This window comes from Megascapheus bottae, chromosome 16, assembly GCF_031878675.1.
Source record: "Megascapheus bottae isolate mThoBot1 chromosome 16, mThoBot2.hap1, whole genome shotgun sequence".
Lineage (NCBI taxonomy): Eukaryota > Metazoa > Chordata > Mammalia > Rodentia > Geomyidae > Megascapheus > Megascapheus bottae.
In genome coordinates this window covers 32,299,865-32,318,792 of record NC_143524.1, presented here as the reverse complement: position 1 = coordinate 32,318,792, position 18,928 = coordinate 32,299,865, and the positions used below count along the sequence as shown (strand labels likewise).

The 18,928-nt window shown below is 50.1% G+C and overlaps 2 protein-coding genes across 2 annotated transcripts in view; both read left to right on the top strand.

Annotated features, from left to right (window-relative positions):
* Positions 1-687: 687 nt before the first annotated feature.
* Positions 688-2,193, top strand: Myod1 (myogenic differentiation 1). Its single transcript, XM_090348945.1, has 3 exons — positions 688-1,323; positions 1,654-1,732; positions 1,934-2,193. The coding sequence occupies exons 1-3, from the start codon at positions 688-690 to the stop codon at positions 2,191-2,193; spliced, it is 975 nt and encodes a 324-aa protein (XP_090205071.1).
* A 14,307-nt stretch (positions 2,194-16,500) lies between these two features.
* The window catches only part of Kcnc1 (potassium voltage-gated channel subfamily C member 1), a 41,826-nt gene continuing 39,398 nt past the window's right edge, over positions 16,501-18,928 (top strand). The window contains exon 1 of the mRNA XM_090348045.1: positions 16,501-18,194. Within this exon, the coding sequence (XP_090204171.1) occupies positions 17,625-18,194 (570 nt within the window). The 5' untranslated portion in view covers positions 16,501-17,624. The remainder of the gene's footprint in view (positions 18,195-18,928) is intronic.

Below are 18,928 nucleotides of genomic sequence, written 5' to 3'. Positions count from 1 at the left end.
TCTCCATCTCTTTGGCTGTATCTTTCACTGTCTCTATCGCTACTCTATATGTGCCTCTGCCCTGTTGAGTCTCTTCAAAATTCTGCCCCATGTGATTTCCCCGGCTCCAGCCCAGCTCCTGGCTCCCCCCACAATTAGGAGACAGACTGGGGTCCAAAGTCGGCTCCGGGATGAGAGTGCACAAGTTTTGCCAGACGCCTGAGTAGGGTGCAAATGCTGGAAAGATTTGGGAAGTGTGCGGGGCATAGCCAAGTGCAGTTCCGTTGGGCTGTCACTTCGCCTCCCTCCCGGCTCAGGGAGCTGCCAGAGCGCGGAGGCACTAATGCTTGGGGGGGGGGGGGGGAGCACTCCCCTGTGGACCCCAAACTCCGCCCTACTCTGATCCGATTGGCCTCGGGCTCCCCCCGCCCCCAGCAGTCCGCTCCGGCTCCGGGGCGTTTGGGCCACCACAGATAAATAGCCCAGTGCTCCTGGCGCGTAGCTAGGGGTGAGGAATCCCCGAGACGGTGTGGCCCTTTCCCTTGCCAGACCAGCCAGGGCGGTGGGGAGGACAGTCCGGTGCGCATTCAACACCCCCCCCCCGGCATTTTGCCATTCCACCCCAGAGCTCGGGGGTGGTGGAAAGTTTCTACAACTCTTTCCGCTTGGGCTGGGCGAGGTCGGGACCGCGCTGCCACCCACTGGAATATGGAGCTACTGTCACCGCCACTCAGAGACGTGGACTTGACGGGCCCCGACGGCTCTCTGTGCTCCTTCGCCGCAGCAGACGACTTCTATGACGACCCGTGTTTTGACTCACCCGACCTGCGCTTCTTCGAGGACTTGGACCCGCGCCTGGTGCACGTCGGCGCGCTCCTGAAGCCCGAGGAGCACTCGCACTTCCCGGCGGTGGTGCACCCGGTCCCGGGGGCTCGCGAGGACGAGCATGTGCGCGCTCCCAGCGGGCACCACCAAGCCGGCCGCTGCCTGCTGTGGGCTTGCAAGGCGTGCAAGCGCAAGACCACCAATGCCGACCGCCGCAAGGCCGCCACCATGCGAGAGCGGCGCCGCCTGAGCAAAGTCAACGAGGCCTTCGAGACGCTCAAGCGCTGCACGTCGAGCAACCCAAACCAGAGGCTGCCCAAGGTGGAGATCCTGCGCAACGCCATCCGCTACATCGAGGGCCTGCAGGCTCTGCTGCGGGATCAGGACGCCGCGCCGCCCGGCGCCGCCGCCGCCGCCGCCTTCTATGCGCCCGGCCCGCTGCCCCCAGGCCGGGGCGGTGAGCACTACAGCGGCGACTCAGACGCCTCCAGCCCGCGTTCCAACTGTTCCGACGGCATGGTGAGGCTGGGAGCCCAGGTGGGAGGAGAGGTGAAGGCAGCTTGGGGAAGCCTAGCGCTCTAGAAGCGCGCGGGACAGAGGCGACCCGCCCGATCGGGGGCGCTGTTAGAAGAGGGCGGCACAACGTGGAAGCTCCCTGATCCCCAGATCCAGATTCGTCTCCCTCCCTTTCGGCCCCCGTCTGCTCCCACCCTCTTAATCATGCCCCTTCTCACTTGTCATCCACCACCGCGTCGGGAAGAGCTCGGGAAGGCGAGGCGGGGACGCCTAGCTTCCGGGCCCCCCGCGAGGTCCCGCGGCGCTAACCCCGTCCCCTCCCCGCCCGTGTAGATGGAATACAGCGGCCCCCCGAGCGGCGCCCGGCGGCGGAACTGCTACGACGGAGCCTACTACGGCGCGGAGCCCGGCGGTGCGTATCCCCAGACTTGGGGGAGAACCCAGACTCCCTACCGTCTAGTACCTACCGCCCCCTCCCCCTGGAGGCCCCGACTTTTGTTGGGCGATTCCGCGAAGCCCGCACAAAGCCCAAGGGTGGAGAGGTTTGCCATGGTCCCCCTCTCCCTCCCCGCCCCAGCCTCCTCCGCTCAGGAATCCGCCCTTCCCCACGCAGAGCCCAGGCCCGGGAAGCGAGCGGCGGTGTCCAGCCTGGACTGCCTGTCCAGCATCGTGGAGCGCATCTCCACCGAGAGCCCCGCCGCGCCCGCGCTCCCCGCCGCCGCCGCCGCCGACGCCGCGCTCGAATCCCCTCCCGCCCCGCCAGAGGCGCCCGTCCCCGCCGAGGAGGAGCCCGGCGCCCGCTCCCCGCCGCCCGACGCCACCCCGCCGGGCCCCGCGGCCTCCGACCCCAACCCCGTCTACCAGGTGCTGTGAGGGGCGGCGAGCGGGCGGGCGCCCCCGAGGGCGTCCGGAAGACCCAGCTCAAAAGCCAACCGCGCTTGAAAAGCGAGAAAACTGGAGTGTTCTCTCTCCCTGACTCCCCCTGTCCCCACGTCCCGCCCCCAATAAGGACGCGACCCCTGGAGCACTCTTCCCTGAGCCCCACTGCCAGGACCACTCGGTGTTCCTCGGTGAGCCAGAGGGGCTCATTTTTATTGGGGTGGGGGAGACGACACTCCCTTCTTCTCCCTGCCGCCTCCCGTGTGGGGGTGAGACCCTCGCATATCCCGCCCTGCTCAGGTTATGGGGGAGCGTGGCCGCTATATGTAATTTAAACCGGGACATCCATGTTTCCCACTGCCTGCGGAGTGCAGGCCCGAGTGGAACAGGAGTGCCCGCAGCCCACCCGCACCCCACCCCGCGGTTCAGGACCACTTTTTTTTTGTATTTTTTTGTTGTTGTTTTTGTTTTGTAATCTATACCTGTACATAAGAGTTGCTTTGCCAAAGCGGGAGCCCCTTAGGGCTGTATTTATCTCTGAAGCATGGTGTGTGGTGCAACAGGGAATTTGTATGTTTATACAACAGGTGCGTGAGCGCGCGCCCGCGCTGTCGCGCTCCTCCCCGTCAGGTGTTTGAAATAAATAATCTAATTTATACTGCGGTGTCTCCCTGGCTTTCCCTGGGTTTGAGGGGGCGGGGTCTGGAGGAAAGTCCGCAAACCCAGCCCGCTGTCCCGCAGCGACCCCTGTAGACGGAAGGTGCATTGCAATGAGACCGTAGACAGTCTCCAGGGAGGAAAAGCTGAAAGGACCTGGAGAGCCTTGCCATAAGTGTGGCACTGACAAACCCTCCATGACAGACAACTACAGAGGGCAGCATAAGCCGACTGTAGTGTTCGATGCTCAAAATCAATCAATCAATCAATCTCCTACATGGTCCCAGCTCATAAGAGAGGGACCCATGAGGACAGGGGCACAAGAAACCAGGAGCAGCACAAGTGTCTTAAGTGCTCTCACTAAATTGTAAAAGCTGAGAACTGGGGGGAGTGGGTGGACTTAGCCTGGGTGCTTGAGGAGGACCTCTAGAGGAGGAGCCATTTGGGCTGTGTCTTAAGAAACACGAATGGGCAATACAGATTAACCGTGGAGGTACCTATACACAACACACATACACACACACACAAACACACACAGGCACATCCGTCCTCCCCTGGATCCAAGGCCCAGGGTCCAGGATCCAGCTCTTCCTGACTCAGTCATACTTGCCATTAGGACCTCAATGTCTCCCACTTTCAACTGCTGCAGAGCCTCTAGTTCCCACAGGCCCATTATTCAAGGTTTTGTCAAGAGGCAGGCCCTTGGGCATGTAGGAAACATGCTGGAAACAGATCTGCTAAGGTCTGCTTTGTCCTGAAGATAGCCTGTGCTCCCCCAACCCAGGTCCAGGAGGAGCTGCTTAGAGCATTCTGCTTATCTGCTGGTACTGTTTCCAGATATACCTTGGGTCCTTTGCTTCTTTATGACTTTGTATATTCAACAGATTTCTGATCCTGTTTTTGTTGTTGTTGTTTTTTTTTAGGGGGGTGGGTCATGAGGCTTGACCTCAGCCTTGTTGCTCTCCCTGAGCTCCTCAGCTCAAGGCTACTGTCCTACCCTTGAGCCAAGCCCCACTTCCCATTTTCTAGAGGTTAATTGGAGATAAGAGTCTCAGGTCCTTTTGTGCCCAGGCTGGCGTTGAACCTTGATCCTCAGATCTCAGCCTCCTGAGTAGCTAGGATTACAGGGGTGAGCCATCCTGCCTGGCTCAGATCCTGTTTTTAGAAGAACAGAGACCATTAGATAGAGTTCCTCACCTTTGGGAAACACCCAGATATTTGGGGCATGGGATCGTTCAGTAGCTGGTTATGTCACAATGAATTAAGCAGTATGATTGGGTGGAGGAGTGACATAAGAGCTGTCTGGGGGAGTGTGCACAGACAACTTCTAGTCTTGAAGGAATTGTCAGGAAGAAACAACCAAATAAAGATGCTCCAAGACAAAAACAAAAACAGCAAGTACAGAGGCCCAAGGTAAAAGGGAGACTGTGCCTTTAGAGATCCAAAGATAATCCAGGAGAAGAGACAAAGGTGAGATGGGGGAGGGGGAACAGCAGAAGCAAGGTCTCAATAGATGCTATTTGAGCCACAGAGCAATTAAAACAGGGGGAAGGACACACACACACACACACACACACACACACACACACACACACACACACTTAAGGAAGGCCCTTTGGCTTCCCAAAGTGAATGGGAAACATAACCTGACATAGAAAAACAAATTGGGGCAGTGATGGGGATAGAAAAGAAGCTTAGGATTGGAGACCATTGTGCCAAATAACATGTTGGCATTGTGAGCACAGAGGAGAAAGTTTGAGGGTACAGAGAAAATAGATAGGCAATCTATAAATCTATAAATAGTGAGGAATGCTCTAAGGAAAACAGAAGGGTACAATAAGAAGTGGAAATAGGGACTAAGATGGGAAACAGGAGAAGAGGGGAGAAGCAGAGTTTCTGCAGTGAAGAAGCCAACTGTGTCTTCACTCCCAGGGAAATTGCCCTGTAAGGACCTACAGGTCCTTAAGAAAGTGAAGAGAAAAAAGCCATGGATGAGTTCAGGCTCTACTTTGCTTCTGAGTGGGTAACATTCTGACTGGTGACATTACAGAAATGGAGACCTCAGGAGGAAACAGAATGGAGATATGTTTAATCAGGACATTTCAGGTTGCAAGTGGCAGAAGCCTTGCTTAAGTTAGCTTAAACTCTAAAAGGGATCCATTGGAAAGACAAAGGCAGCTCCGGTTTGGAAGTAGAGTTGGAAGCACACTGTGTCTAGGGGCTGGGCCTAGAGTTCTTTTGTGTTGTCCACAAAAGGCTTCACCTTCTCCTAATCCACGTTAGTTTTCTCCAGCAATTTGGGGTTACCTCACGCATCCCCATTAAACTCAAGATAGAATTGTGAGATGGCATTTGAATCAGGCCAAGGGGATCCAAAGTCAGAGTTGTGTTCTTGGCCAGCTGGCCAGCCAAGGAAGTCAGAAGAGAGTGAGTAAGGAAAAGGGAGAGGAGCAACTGGAGATTTGATCATGCCATTGAGAATGGGAATCAGATCCCCTGTTGGCTGCCCAGTACCCTCTGGAGATAATAGCTAAGCCTCACTTCATTAGCGGTGTAGCTGAAATGTGTCCCTCGCTCCAGGGCCCATGTGTTTTACTTTGGATGGAACTGAAGTTTGAACTCAGGGCTTCTTCATTCCTGCTTGATAGGTGCCCTTCCACTTGAGCTCCCATCCCACATCTTTCTTGGCTTCATTATTTTTCAGAGGCACTCTTCCACTTGAGCTCCCATCCCGGGTCTTTCCTGGTTTCATTATTTTTCAGAGACAATATCTCTTACTTTTTGACTAGGTCAGCCAAAAACCAAGATTCTCCTGATTCCAACCTCCTGAGTAACTGGGGTTATAGGCCTGAGACACCATGACCATGACTGACTCTTCCTGAGGTCATTTTTACCCAGATTACATCTGAACAACCATCAGCGCAGCGCCTTGCACCATATCTGCATGTATCCTACACACGTGTGTTCACACAAAACACAAAAAACTTAGACTTTACTACCAGAGGCTGCTACGCCATGAAGCCAAGAGAGCCACGGCTTCAGGTCCCCTCCACTCCAGGTCCTGGGAGCCCTAGAAATATGGTCACATGACCTATTTTTTTAATTTACTGAATTAAATTACTTTAAGCAAACAGTTATAATCATTGTGTCTCTGTATTATGGCTGTATCTTAAGTGGCATTTATATTGAAGTCCTACCTAAAAGAAAAAAAATAATTTAGGATAAGTGGAATAATTTTTTTTTTTTGCTTGAGCTCAGGGCCTGAGCACTGTCCTTGGACTTTCTCAAGGCTAGAGCTCTACCACTTGAGCCTTAGCACCACTTCCGGCTTTTTTTTTTGTATGTATGTGGTACCGAGGAATCGAACCCGGGTCTTTGTGCATGCTCGGCAAGCACTTTAACCACTAGGTCAAACTCCCGGCCCCAAGTGGAATAAATTTTAAATAAAGGAAATATAAAACAGAAATAATAATTTGGAAAAGATGAATTAATATGATTCTAATAGAGAAAATAATTTAACCTAAAATATATTTTGATTATGTGAGTAGTTTATTGAAAGAAACTTCTAAATAGAATTATGCAAAAGACTCATATTGTTTGATATCCCAATCAATGAAAAATTGTGAATTATATGGATACACTAAAAAAATTTAAATTTTTTGAATTGCCACAAAATACCGACATCATTATAGCATAAAATTCATCATATGCTACTATAAGACTTCAACAACACCAACAAAATCTATAATAAAACTTGTCAGTGACAAGAACATTCAAAATGTCTTGAACTCATCCAGCCCACAGAGGAAAGAAACTTGATTAAGGTTTCCCCAAATGTGACACCAATCCTAAAAATGTTCATGACATTTTCAATAGCACTGTGAGCCTAAAAGAAGTTCCTGAAATTATCAATGGTACAAAACAAGTTTTGATCACCATGGTGAAAGAAAGACTGATTGGTCTCCATTCTCTGCAAGAAAAATATGGTAAAAACCACATGAGGAGGCAATCATGGAATGTGCTGCCCAAGAAAAAGAGTCCAAATGACTGAAAAAGGCAAATAGAAAGACCAAGAGGAAGAAGGCAGAAAACGGAGGAAAATAGGAGGAACATAAAGACAAAGACAATGATTTGATAATGATGAACGAGCTGATTGGATTGTCAAACATTTCAACTGCATGCACAAATCATTACTATTTAAAAAAATTAGATATCGGGCTGTCCAATATTTGTTTCTAAATAGGATCACTTGTATTTAGTTATCATTGTTTCAGACAACACTTAGCACTGGATTTTAATTCATGTAGTACTTCCCAGAAGCAGAGGAGTCTAGAATACATGAATAGCTCCAAAATTGCCTGAGATAGAGTCTTGATGGTTCCACTGACCAACTCTGGTCCTGGGGAATGTGACCTAACCTGTTTAAATTTCACTTGTGAAATTAGTTATTTAAATAAAGGTATATCTCAGCTCAGAAATTCTTTAAATTCTTAAGTGATTCATTTAAAGCAGTTCAGGGAAAGAAAAAAAAGGTAGTACAATCCATCTTTTTTTTTAATTACTTTCTTTTTTTCATATATTTTTATTGTAATTAATAGAAGGGTTACATGATATTTGCCAGATAGATGGTGCATTAATTCCCATACATTGATACCCTTTCACATGTCTTGGTCCCCATTTTCCTCCCCCCACCCCCACCCCTCATCTTGTTTTCCCCCGTTCCCTATCCAATTTAAAATAACCAAATACAAATATACCCGACATATCAGGTAACAAAGTGAGATATTGTAACAATATGAGATAACCAAGGGACAGCAAAAGAGATGAGAGATAACATGGTACCTTAAGAACAACAATCATTGATTATATGGCTTATGTTTCTATATCCTAGAGATTCTTTCATTTAGCGTCCTATTATATGGCCTTTTGTATCAAGGTTTTGCTCTATTGCAAATCTCTGTTAGGAGAACCCAAGGTTTCTACTGATTATGACAAATGAGGGAAACCATTGAGCCTAAGTTCCTTTGAGTCTGGCTTACTTCACTTAATATGATCTTTTCTAAGTCTTTCCATTTCCTAACAAATGGGGCAATGTCATTCTTTCTGACAGCAGCATAGAATTCCATTGTGTACAAATACCACATCTTGTTGATCCACTCATCAACTGAGGGACATCTAGGTTGGTTCCATACCTTTGCTATGGTAAATAGTGCTGCAATGAACATTGTTGTGCTGGTGGATTTAGTATGTCCTTGTTTCTGGATAATTGGGTAAATGCCAAGTAGTGGAATTGCTGGATCATAGGGGAGCTCTATGTTTAGTCTTTTGAGGAACTGCCATACTGCTTTCCATAGTGGTTGAACAAGTTTGCACTCCCACCAACAGTGTAGTAGTGATCCCTCCTGGCCACATCCCCTCCAGCATCAAAGAAAGAGAACTATAGACCTACTTCTTTGATGAACATTGATGCAAAACTTCTCAACAAAATACTGGCCGTCTACAACTCTTCAAAAAAATTATACACTATGATCAAACAGGTTTCATCACAGGGAGGCAAAGCTGGTTCAACATACACAAATCAATTAATATAATTCAACACATCAACAGGAGCAGGGACAAAAATCACATGATTGTCTCAATAGATGCAGAAAAGGCATTTGACAAGGTCCAACACCCCTTTATGTTAAAAGCTCTGGAGAAACTAGGAATCCATGGAACATTCCTCAATATAATAAAGGCTGTGTATGACAAACCCACAGCTAGTATTACACTTAATGGCGAAAAGCTAAAGCCATTCCCTCTAAAATCAGGAACGAGACAAGGATGCCCACTCTCTCCACTCCTCTTTAACATATTATTAGAATTCCTAGCCAGTGCAATAAGGCAAGAAGCAAGCATAAAGGGGATCCAAATAGGGAAAGAGGAAGTAAAACTTTCCCTCTTTGCAGATGACATGATCCTGTATTTAAAGAATCCTATAGACTCTACTCCCAAGCTCCTTGAGCTGATTCAAAACTTTGGAAGGGTAGCAGGGTATAAAATTAACCCTCAAAAATCAACTGCCTTCCTCTGCGCCAACAGTGAGAGGAATGAGGCAGCAATCAGGAAAGCAACTCCTTTTGCAATAGCTTCAAAGAAAGTACCTAGGAATTACCTTAACTAAGAATGTAAAGGACCTTTATTTTTTTTTTGCCAGTCCTGGGCTTGGGCTCAGGGCCTGTGCACTGTCCTTGGACTTTCTCAAGGCTAGCACTCTACCACTTGAGCCTCAGCACCACTTCCAGCTTTTTTCTATGTATGTGGTACCGAGGAATCGAACCCGGGTCTTTGTGCATGCTAGGCAAGCACTCTACCACTACGCCAAACTCCCAGCCCTGTAAAGGACTTTTTTGATGAAAACTTTAAAACCCTGAAAAAGGAAATTAAAGCAGAACTAAGGAAATGGAAAAACCTCCCATGCTCCTGGATTGGAAGAATCAATATCGTGAAAATGACAGTCTTGCCAAGGGCTATCTACAAATTCAACGCAATACCCATCAATATCCCAATGTCATTCTTTAAAGAAATAGATGAGGCAACCCAAAATTTCATATGAAATAATAGAAGACCCCATATAGCAAAAACACTTCTTAGGAGAAAGAACAGCACAGGAAGAATTTCAATACCAAACTTTAGACTTTATTACAGAGCTATAATTATCAAAACAGCTTGGTACTGGCACAAGAACAGGCCTGAAGACCAATGGAATAGAACTGAAGACCCAGATATTAAACCACAGACCTATGGCCACCTAATCTTTGACAAGGGAGCCAAAAAAATAGAATGGAAGAAAGACAGCCTCTTCAACAAGTGGTGCTGGCAGAACTGGTTAAGCACATGCAGAAAACTAAAGTTGGATCCTTCTTTGTCACCCTGTACTAGAATTAACTCCAAATGGATCAAAGACCTGGAGGTAAAAGCCGACACTCTGAAAACTTTACAAGAAGGAATAGGAGATACACTAGGCCTCCTTGGCACAGGTAGAAACTTTCTTAATAAGGACCAAGAATCACAACAAATCAGAGAAAGGCTGGATAAGTGGGACTGCATTAAACTGCAGAGCTTTTGTATGGCAAAGGACATAGCTAGTAAACTACAGAGTGGGAGAAGATCTTCACCAACCATACAACAGACAAAGGCCTCATATCTAAAATATATCAACAGCTCAAAAAATTGAATCAATCCAAAACTAATCTCCAAAGAAACAACCATCCCATTGAAAGATGGGCCAAAGACTTCAGAGAGTCTTCTCTGAAGAAGAAACAAAAAATGGCCTATAGACACATGAAGAAATGCTCAACATCTCTGGTCATAAAAGAAATGCAAATCAAAACAACACTAAAATTCCACCTCACTCCAATTAGAATGGCCAGGATCAAGTACAATCCATCTTTTTACAGATAAGAGACAGAAAACCATGGACACTTGATTTTTTTTTCTCAGCATAAAATAATTATAATTTCTTGATTAGCTGACCCTCTTTCTTTATCCTATTTTCCCCAAATTCTAAATTGAGAGACCACTCACATAAAATTTACCCTTTTAGGGCTAGGAATGTAGCTTTAGTGGTAGAGTGTTTGCCTACCATGCCTGAAGCCCTGGGTTCAATTCCTCAGTACCATATAGACAGAAAAAGGCAGAAGTGGCACTGTGGCTCAAATGTTAAAACACTAGGCTTGAGCACAGAGAGGCTCAGAGATAGCCCAGGCAGAGTTTATGCCCCAGGACCAGCATGCATACACACACACACACACACACACACACACACACACACACACACACACACACACACACACACACACATTATCCTTTCAAAGTGTGTATTTCAGTAGTTTGTAACATATTTACAAATTTCCCAAACTTTTTTTTTTTGCCAGTCCTGGGGCTTGAAATCAGGGCTACAGCCATAGCACCACTTCTGACTTTTTCTGTGTAACCAAGGAATTGAACCTAGGGTTTCATACAAAGCACTCTACCATTAGGCCAAACTTCCAACCCAAATCACTCCTTTGCAACAATGAATACAATTGGGGGCTGGGAGTTTGGCCTAGTGGTGGAATGCTTGCCTAGCATGCATGAAGACCTGGGTTTGATTCCTTGGTACCACATACATAGAAAAAGCTGGAAGTGGTGCAGCAGAGTGCTAGTTCAAGCCCCAGGACCACCAGAAAAAAAGAATTTTAAAGAATGGATAAAATAGCATTGTATGATGCATCACATTTTATTTATATGTTCATCAGTTGATGTAAATTTCATTTTTCCACTCAAGTTTTATGAATAATAATGATGTTATAAACATTCTTGCTTAAGTTTACCTTTTTATTTCTTTTTTTCTTTTCTGGTCCAAGATTGGGGTTAGGACTTGGTACCTGACTTTGTCTCAACCAACTGAACCAAACCTCCAACCCAGATTGGTTAATTCTTTTCTTTTTTCTTTTTTCCTTTTCACTTTTTTTTTTAATTTATTTTTATTGTAAAGGTGATATACAGAGGGGTTATAGTTACATAGGTCAGCTAATGAGTACATTTCTTTTTGAGCAATATCACCTATTCCCTTGTTTTCTCCCAGATTTTTCCCTACTGAACCTCCTCACCCCTAACTTGTATAGTTCCTTTTCAACACAATGTCTAGTGAATATCACTGCTGAATTAGTTCACCCTTCTTCTTCTCTTTTTTTAAGTGTATACTTGTGTTCTCCTGGGTATACACCTAATATTGAAATTATTTGGTATAATTTTTGAGATATTATCTGGTTGTGTTTTTTTCATAGAAGACTCATCATTTTGTATTCTTCTCAACTTTACAGGGAGTTCCAATTTCTCCACATCATTGACAATATCTAATATTGTCTATTTTATCATAGCTAGTCTACTGGTTAGAAAATAGTATTTCATTGCAGTTTAAAGCTTAATTTCCTTACTAATAATGTCAAACATATTTTCATTTCTTATTAGCCCATTTATATCTTTAATTGTTATTAAAAATTCTTTGCTACTTTTTATCTTTTCTCCTCTTATGTAATTACCTCTAAGTATCTAGACTTATCTCTGGATGCAGCTGTTTTCTTGGCATATATTTCATGCTTCCAAAATAACTACTTGAAAGTAATAGATAGGTATATTAGGCAATTGATCAAAAATGTGTTGGGTTTTTTTTTTTGCCAGTCCTGGGCCATAGTGTACATCCAGCAGAACTGCCAGATCCCAGCAGATGAGCCTCAGAGGAACCATGCATATCCAGATATTTTTGGAAGGAAAGCTCAGTGACCCCTGTTAAGTCTTGTGGGGTACACGCTTGTAGAAGTGCCCACACCATGCCCACTGTCCCCAGACTCATGCACCTCTGGCCATCTGCACCAGTTTTCACCATCGGCAGCTTCCACCTCTCACCCGTAGCGGAAGGAGGAGGGAAAAGCCCTATGTTCCCAAAGGTCAAGCCCAAGGCTGATAACCTAAGGCTGAGGAACAGCAGAAGCCTAAGACCCAGAGGCAGGGCAGGTGGGGCTGGTGCCTCATACTGAGGATGGGGCAGCCCCAGGGAAGGGAGTAAAGGAAGGAGACAGATGCGAGACACTATCTCATCGAAACCTCCCTTAATACAGACAGAGAAACGGAAGTCTAGTCACCCAAAACAACAGGTTTACTCAATTAGTAAGTGGCAATAATAATAATAAAATGGGATTTGTATCTAAATCTGATTAGATCCTTGATCTCCGAACTGGCAGAAATTATTGAGCCTAAGGGACATTTGAGGTCTGAAAGTCTGCAGACATTTAGATGATCATGATTAGAAGAGAATGACATCTAGGCCTGCTAACCTATAATGTACTGGAGAGCATCCTTACAGCCCCCAATAAAAGATTATCTGATCCAAGGTGTTACAGGTGAAGAATTCCTGGTTTAGGCATTTCCTCTTGTGGCCAGTGTTCTTTACCTTAATCTCTTGCTAGGCTTTGAGTGGTCTACGAAACCTAGGAGCCCCTATCCCACAAGTCACAGGAAGGAATGGCCGTATGCCTGACTCTGACTCTGATCTAGTCCAGGTTAAGTACCAGTACCATAGTTTAAGCTACAGAAACTATGGACAAAATTATCAAATTCTTACAAGGGCACCTTTAAATTCACTGTTTCCTCAGTCATTGGTGGGAACAAGTTTTATCTGGGACCTACCAATCCCCCAACTCACCATCCCAGCAGGACCTACCCAAAGCCTTACTCCCACACTCCAGCTTAGATTAGTTCCCAGATCTGCCCACAAGATGGCAGCCCAACATACCAGGAGTGCGGAGACTCTGGACCTGGGAGGGCAGCATGAAGGATGTGCCAACTCTGTCAAAGGCCTGGGGGGCTGGGCTTGGGCTACTTCCAAAGCCCAGCACGACCAAATCTGAAGCCTGCAAGTGCCAGGTGTGAGAACATAGGCCAAACTTGGCTTCAGACCTCTCTCCATTGTTTTCTAACTTCCAACCAGCCCAGCTCTTCCTCTAGACATTCCCATAGGTGTGTGTGTGTGTGTGTGTGTGTGTGTGTGTGTGTGTGTGTGTGTAGGTGTGTGAGTGTGAGTGGTGTGTTGGAGGGGGAATTCCTAAAGCCCAGAGCCCTCTCCTCTCTGGCTTGAGCAAGAAAAGTTCCAGAACTGAGGAGATAATGTTATATAGGCATGAATATTAGCCCTATGCGATAAGAGATTGAATAATTGGTCGAAGGTCAAAGGTGGAGTGGAAATTGGGATAGGGCAGTGTGTCCTCATCTATTATCATCAACACTGGATGTACTGACCCCACCCCTCCAGCAGCCACAGCCACTAAAGACCCTCTGCCACAGACAATAAACCTTACTCTGTGGGAAGCAAGAATTTTTGAGCAAGGATTGCTCAAAAATGGAAAAGAGATGGTTTTCAGCTGGGCTGAGGAGCTGTAGATGTTTATGGGTAAAAAGCTAAGGCTGGGTCATCAACTCCTTCAAACTCTGTCTCTGTTTCTTTGGTATTTTTCCCTCTGTGTTGTCATCTTGGTTTTTCTGGGCTTTCTGAAAATGCCAGCCTTTTCAGTGTGAAGGAGAAGTGAGAGAAAGAACTTTTATGTCCTGTTTAGGATACAGAAGTTGGGTGGGCATGCCTTGGTGCCTGGGCTAAGGCAAGACATCAGGGATCAAAGTGAGAATTCTAAAGGAGCGCAGTGTGGGTGGGACAGCTCTGAGACAGCCACCTCTTTTATTAGGAAAGCTCCTCTTAGGGTGTGATGGAAACTTTTATTTCCCCCTCTCCCTCTGACTCTGGCATAACTCTGCTTAAGTCACACTGCAGTTCTCTGGTAGGACTTGCCAGTAGGTAATGCCTGAGGGGAATTCTGTGATGGCTTTTCCTGACTCACTCTCCACTAGAGAGCCTAGACTTCCTTAGTCTGACACTGGGCTTCTAGAGTCTCAGTTTCTCTCCTAGCCTTTCTCAAATAGCCTACCCTTTAATGAGGAACTTCTATGCCCTGGGCCCTATGGGAAAAATAAAAAAGGAAGCCCCAAAGGTGCTTATGAAAATTTGGTGAATTACAGAAGAACTCTGGTCCCATGTAGTTCTGCAAGGCAAGGAAGAGGGGTAGCCTGGGCCCCTGTTACTGGCATCACACATTTCCTGAAGTAGAAGAGGGACTAGATAGCTCTCTAGAAAGAAAGAAAGGTCTGGAGAGGACTCTTTCTTCCCACTCTCAATCTTGCTTGCTACCAGTTGGGCTATGTCCATATCCCACTGTCTTATCTTTTTTTTCTGTTCATCACTTCCTATGGGCGGGGCAGAGCTTTCTAAGAGTCTTGTCCTGGAGATCAAATGGGTCAGACTGGGTCTCTTCATGATTAGGGGTGGAATTCTCATTGGCCAGGGTGAGAAGGATACTCAACAATGTTCTCATCCCTACTCTCCTCAGAGACTGCAGTGAAAACAAGCTCCTATTTAGAGAAACAATGCACATCAATCTGTAGAGGAAGGAGATGCCACCCTGACATCAGAATCTCTTTGTCCTCACTCATCTGTCTGTTTCCTTAGCTTTCTTCCAACCTTCATTCCTGACCCTGTCCTTTGTCCCAATGTACCCTTCCAACCCTTTACTGCATCACACACAGATTTCACTGCGGATGGGCTGGGATTCTCCTGAAGAGAGTAGAATGGTTTTATCCTTAGGCTCAAAAGATTCTCTGTCAGCATAGAAGGACAGCTGTCTGAACAGTTAGCAAGTGCCAACAGGTAAATAAGAGCTTCATATTGTCTTAATTAAATCGCTCATTGTCTAGGCAGCCTGTTCGATTGAGTTGGGCTAGGATCAATAAGCCTCTTTCCCAGCCCAGCAGCCCCTGGAGCTGGGCCCGACTTCCCTAACTCCAGCCCAATCCCACTTGCCCACTTCCCCAAAAGGCCTGGAGCCCCTAGAGGCAAAGGGCTGATTTTTCACTTGTACTCCGGTGTCTGGGACAGAACCTGGAATAAGTAAGGAGTAAAGGAGTTACTGTTCAACCAAGTAAACTGAGGCACCAGAGACAAGCGTGGGGTTGGAGGGCTTTGAGGTTAGAACCGCCATACCCAGAATCTGTTTTGAAGCTGTAAAAATCCCAACAGGCAGCTACTTCCACCCAGCCCCCAGACACACACACACACACACACACACACACACACACACACACACACACACACAGGAGCTCACACCCTGGGATGTGCTGAAGCTTTAAGGCGAGGAGTGGAGGAGGGGCTGCCAATGTGAAGGAAGCCTAAGAGCAGCTGTTCCCCTTTTCATAAGTGACCCCCTCTTAGTATGGGTGAATCAATGTGGAGAGATCCATGGGCCAGAGTCCAGTGGCACTCATGGAGGGCGAAGCCAATATGGAATTATGAAGGGCCCAGGGGCAGAAAGGGGTGGAAAGGCGTTATCCCCTGGCCCGAGGATCCAAAATTGGTTGGTAATGGAGCCTTAGGAGGGCCAGATGTAAGTGGGTGAGAGGTGTTATTTGGAGCCCATGCAAGGGGGTCTCTGGCACAATCGTGTGGACTCTAGGTTCTGCGGCGCGGCTCGGTGTTAAATGGGTTCCTGGAAGCGACCAGTACGAGTCCTCCGGGTCAAGGGGTCCAGAAAATTCTGTATCCCCAGGAGCCTGCGATAGTCCTTGGCGTGGAAAGAAAGAAGAGGATGCCGACACCGCTCTTCTCACCTCGGGGTGACCCGGGGGCGCGGGCCCAGACGTCTCTCCAGCCCCCGCCCCTCCAGTGGCACTCCCCGAGGGCGGAGCGTCGGCGGGTCCCCCCGGAGCCGCGGGAGCGGCGGGGCGGGCGCCCCCAGTGCCGGGGTTGAGGGAGGCCGGGTTCGGCGCAGGGCTAGGAAGGGGGGGGGGGGGCGCGTAATCAGGGCTTTTTAGGACCCAGCGCGGCGCCTCCCTCCGGGGGCGAGTGCGGCTGCGCGCGCCGTGTGCCCGTGTCCGGAGAGCGGCGGGCTGGACGCGGACCGCGCGAGCGAGCAGGCGAGCAGGCGGCGGAGCAGCAGCCCGGCAGCGGCAGCGTCGCGGCGGCGGCGGCGGCGGTGGTGGCAGCCGCTCCGCGCCTCGCCTCCCTGGCCTCGCCGGCCTCGCCGCGCCGTGCCCGGACCCGCCACCCCCGCCTCCTGGGCCCTCCTCGCCCCGGCGGGCAACGCCACCCGTCTTACCCGGAGAAGGGAGCGGAGCGCGGGGCGCCGAGGCACTAGAGCCGGTGCCCGCCTAGCACCCCTCAGACCCAACCCGGCCGAGAGAACCCCCGCCCGGCCCAGCGCGGCTCCGCAGCCGTCCGGGAGCTGTCCCTTCAGCACCGCCGCGGAAGCCTGAGTCCGAGCGCAGCCCAGCGGAGCCCAGATCGAGCCCCAGTGCAGCCAGCGCGGCGCTCAGCGGCTGCCCCGCGGGGCAGCACCCCGCTGCCCCTGCCCAGAGGACCCGCCATCTCCTCCAAGAGGCGGGGAGAAGGAACCGGGAGGGCGGACTCGCCCGCCGCCAAGGGGAGCAGGCAGCCTGGCGAGGAGGGAGGGAGGGGGCCCGAGACCGCCCCGAGCGCTGCGCTGCAGCCCGGCCACGCAGGGAGGAGAGCAGCGAGCATCCCTCTCCCCCGCGCCGGGAGCGCGCCGCGGCGACCACCGCACGGCCGAGCTCGGATTTCCAGGCCCCCTCGCCTCCCTTCCCCCTCCCGAGGACTGCTCCCTCGGTCGGGCCTTAGGAACCGCTGACCTCCCCCCACCCCTCCCCGGGGGGCGGGAAAAAAAAAAGCTTTGTGTGGATTTCTCCATTTTCCCGCTGAGATGGTAATGGGAGCCCGGCCCCTCCACCCTTTTTCTCCTCCTCCTCCCGGGGCTCGCCGCTGAGCGCCGCCCCCCTTCCTCCTTCCCTCCCTCCCATCCCTCCCTTCTTCCCTCTCTACTTCCCTCCTCTACCCCTCCGTATCCAGACCAGCTCCCCTCCCTCCCCCAACCTCTGGCGCCCAGGGACCCTTGGGATCTCTCGGACACTTCCTTAGACCGGCGCTTGACCGAAAGTGCCCCTCCACCCCCGCCTCCGGGAGCGTGGGTCGCTCATTGGAGTGACCAGAGCCGCGATCCTCTGTCCCTCCCCACCCGACGGCTGAGGGGAGGGGGGAGGAGGCCACGCGCCCCCCTCCCCAGCGCCATCTCCCCCTGGCGGCCGCTCCCATGGGTGTCGCTGGGCTGCGCCATGCCTAAGGGGGCGCCGCGATGGGCCAGGGGGACGAGAGCGAGCGCATCGTGATCAACGTGGGCGGCACGCGCCACCAGACGTACCGCTCGACGCTGCGCACGCTGCCCGGCACGCGGCTCGCCTGGCTGGCGGAGCCCGACGCCCACAGCCACTTCGACTATGACCCACGCTCCGACGAGTTCTTCTTCGATCGCCACCCGGGCGTCTTCGCGCACATCCTGAACTACTACCGTACAGGCAAGCTGCACTGCCCGGCCGACGTGTGCGGGCCGCTCTACGAGGAGGAGCTGGCCTTCTGGGGCATCGACGAGACCGACGTGGAGCCCTGTTGCTGGATGACCTACCGACAGCACCGTGACGCGGAGGAGGCTCTGGACAGCTTTGGAGGTGCGCCTCTGGACAATAGCGCCGACGACGCCGACGCCGACGGCCCTGGCGACTCGGGCGACGGCGAGGACGAGCTGGAGATGACCAAACGACTGGCGCTCAGTGACTCTCCAGATGGCCGGCCCGGCGGCTTCTGGCGCCGCTGGCAGCCGCGCATCTGGGCGCTCTTCGAGGACCCTTACTCATCCCGCTACGCGCGGGTAAGTGATAACTTATCCATCCGAAGACCCGGGAGAGGAAGGCTGCGCCCTCTACCTCCCGCGGGCAAAGGTGAACTGGAAAACTGGCGCCTAGAGAGTTCAGAACCGGAGGGGGGACGTGTGTGTGCGTGTGCGTGTGCGTGTGCGTGTGTGTGTGTGTGTAAGAGGGAAGGGGCGACTTTGCCTTGGTGACTGGTTTTGCATGTGTGCCGCAGAATTTAATATGTATGAGTGAGTATGAATGGGTGTGTTTGTGCTGTCTGAGTCGATTATGTGTGCATATTTATGTTAGTGTGGCAGTGTATATTTGGGTGGGTAAAGTGGGAATGCGTGAACATTTGTGTATGTTTGAGAGTGCATGAGCACCTGTTCGTGCACGCTTATCTTTGCAGATGTACAGTGTGAAGGTGTGAACTGTCCTCTGGTCTGGAAGAGAAGTGGGGAGCCCTTTCTCCCTCCTAGGTAAGGGGTCTCTGGAGCCATCCCTGAGCCAGGGTGAAGGCCTCAGGCCTACCTGGCAGTTTAAGGCAGAGAGCCTCAGCCATTCTGAGGAAGTGGCCCCAAGAGTAGCTAATTAATAGCAAGGAGGATGGTGTAGGACTGGCCTAGGAGACAGGGGATAGGGATCCTTCTGAGACCTGGTCCTGGAGGACAAATTGGAGCTGATCTGGCCCCTGGGCTTATCCCTATGCCCCTGGATGGGTGGGTTGGTGATGGAGGTGGGTGCAGCATGG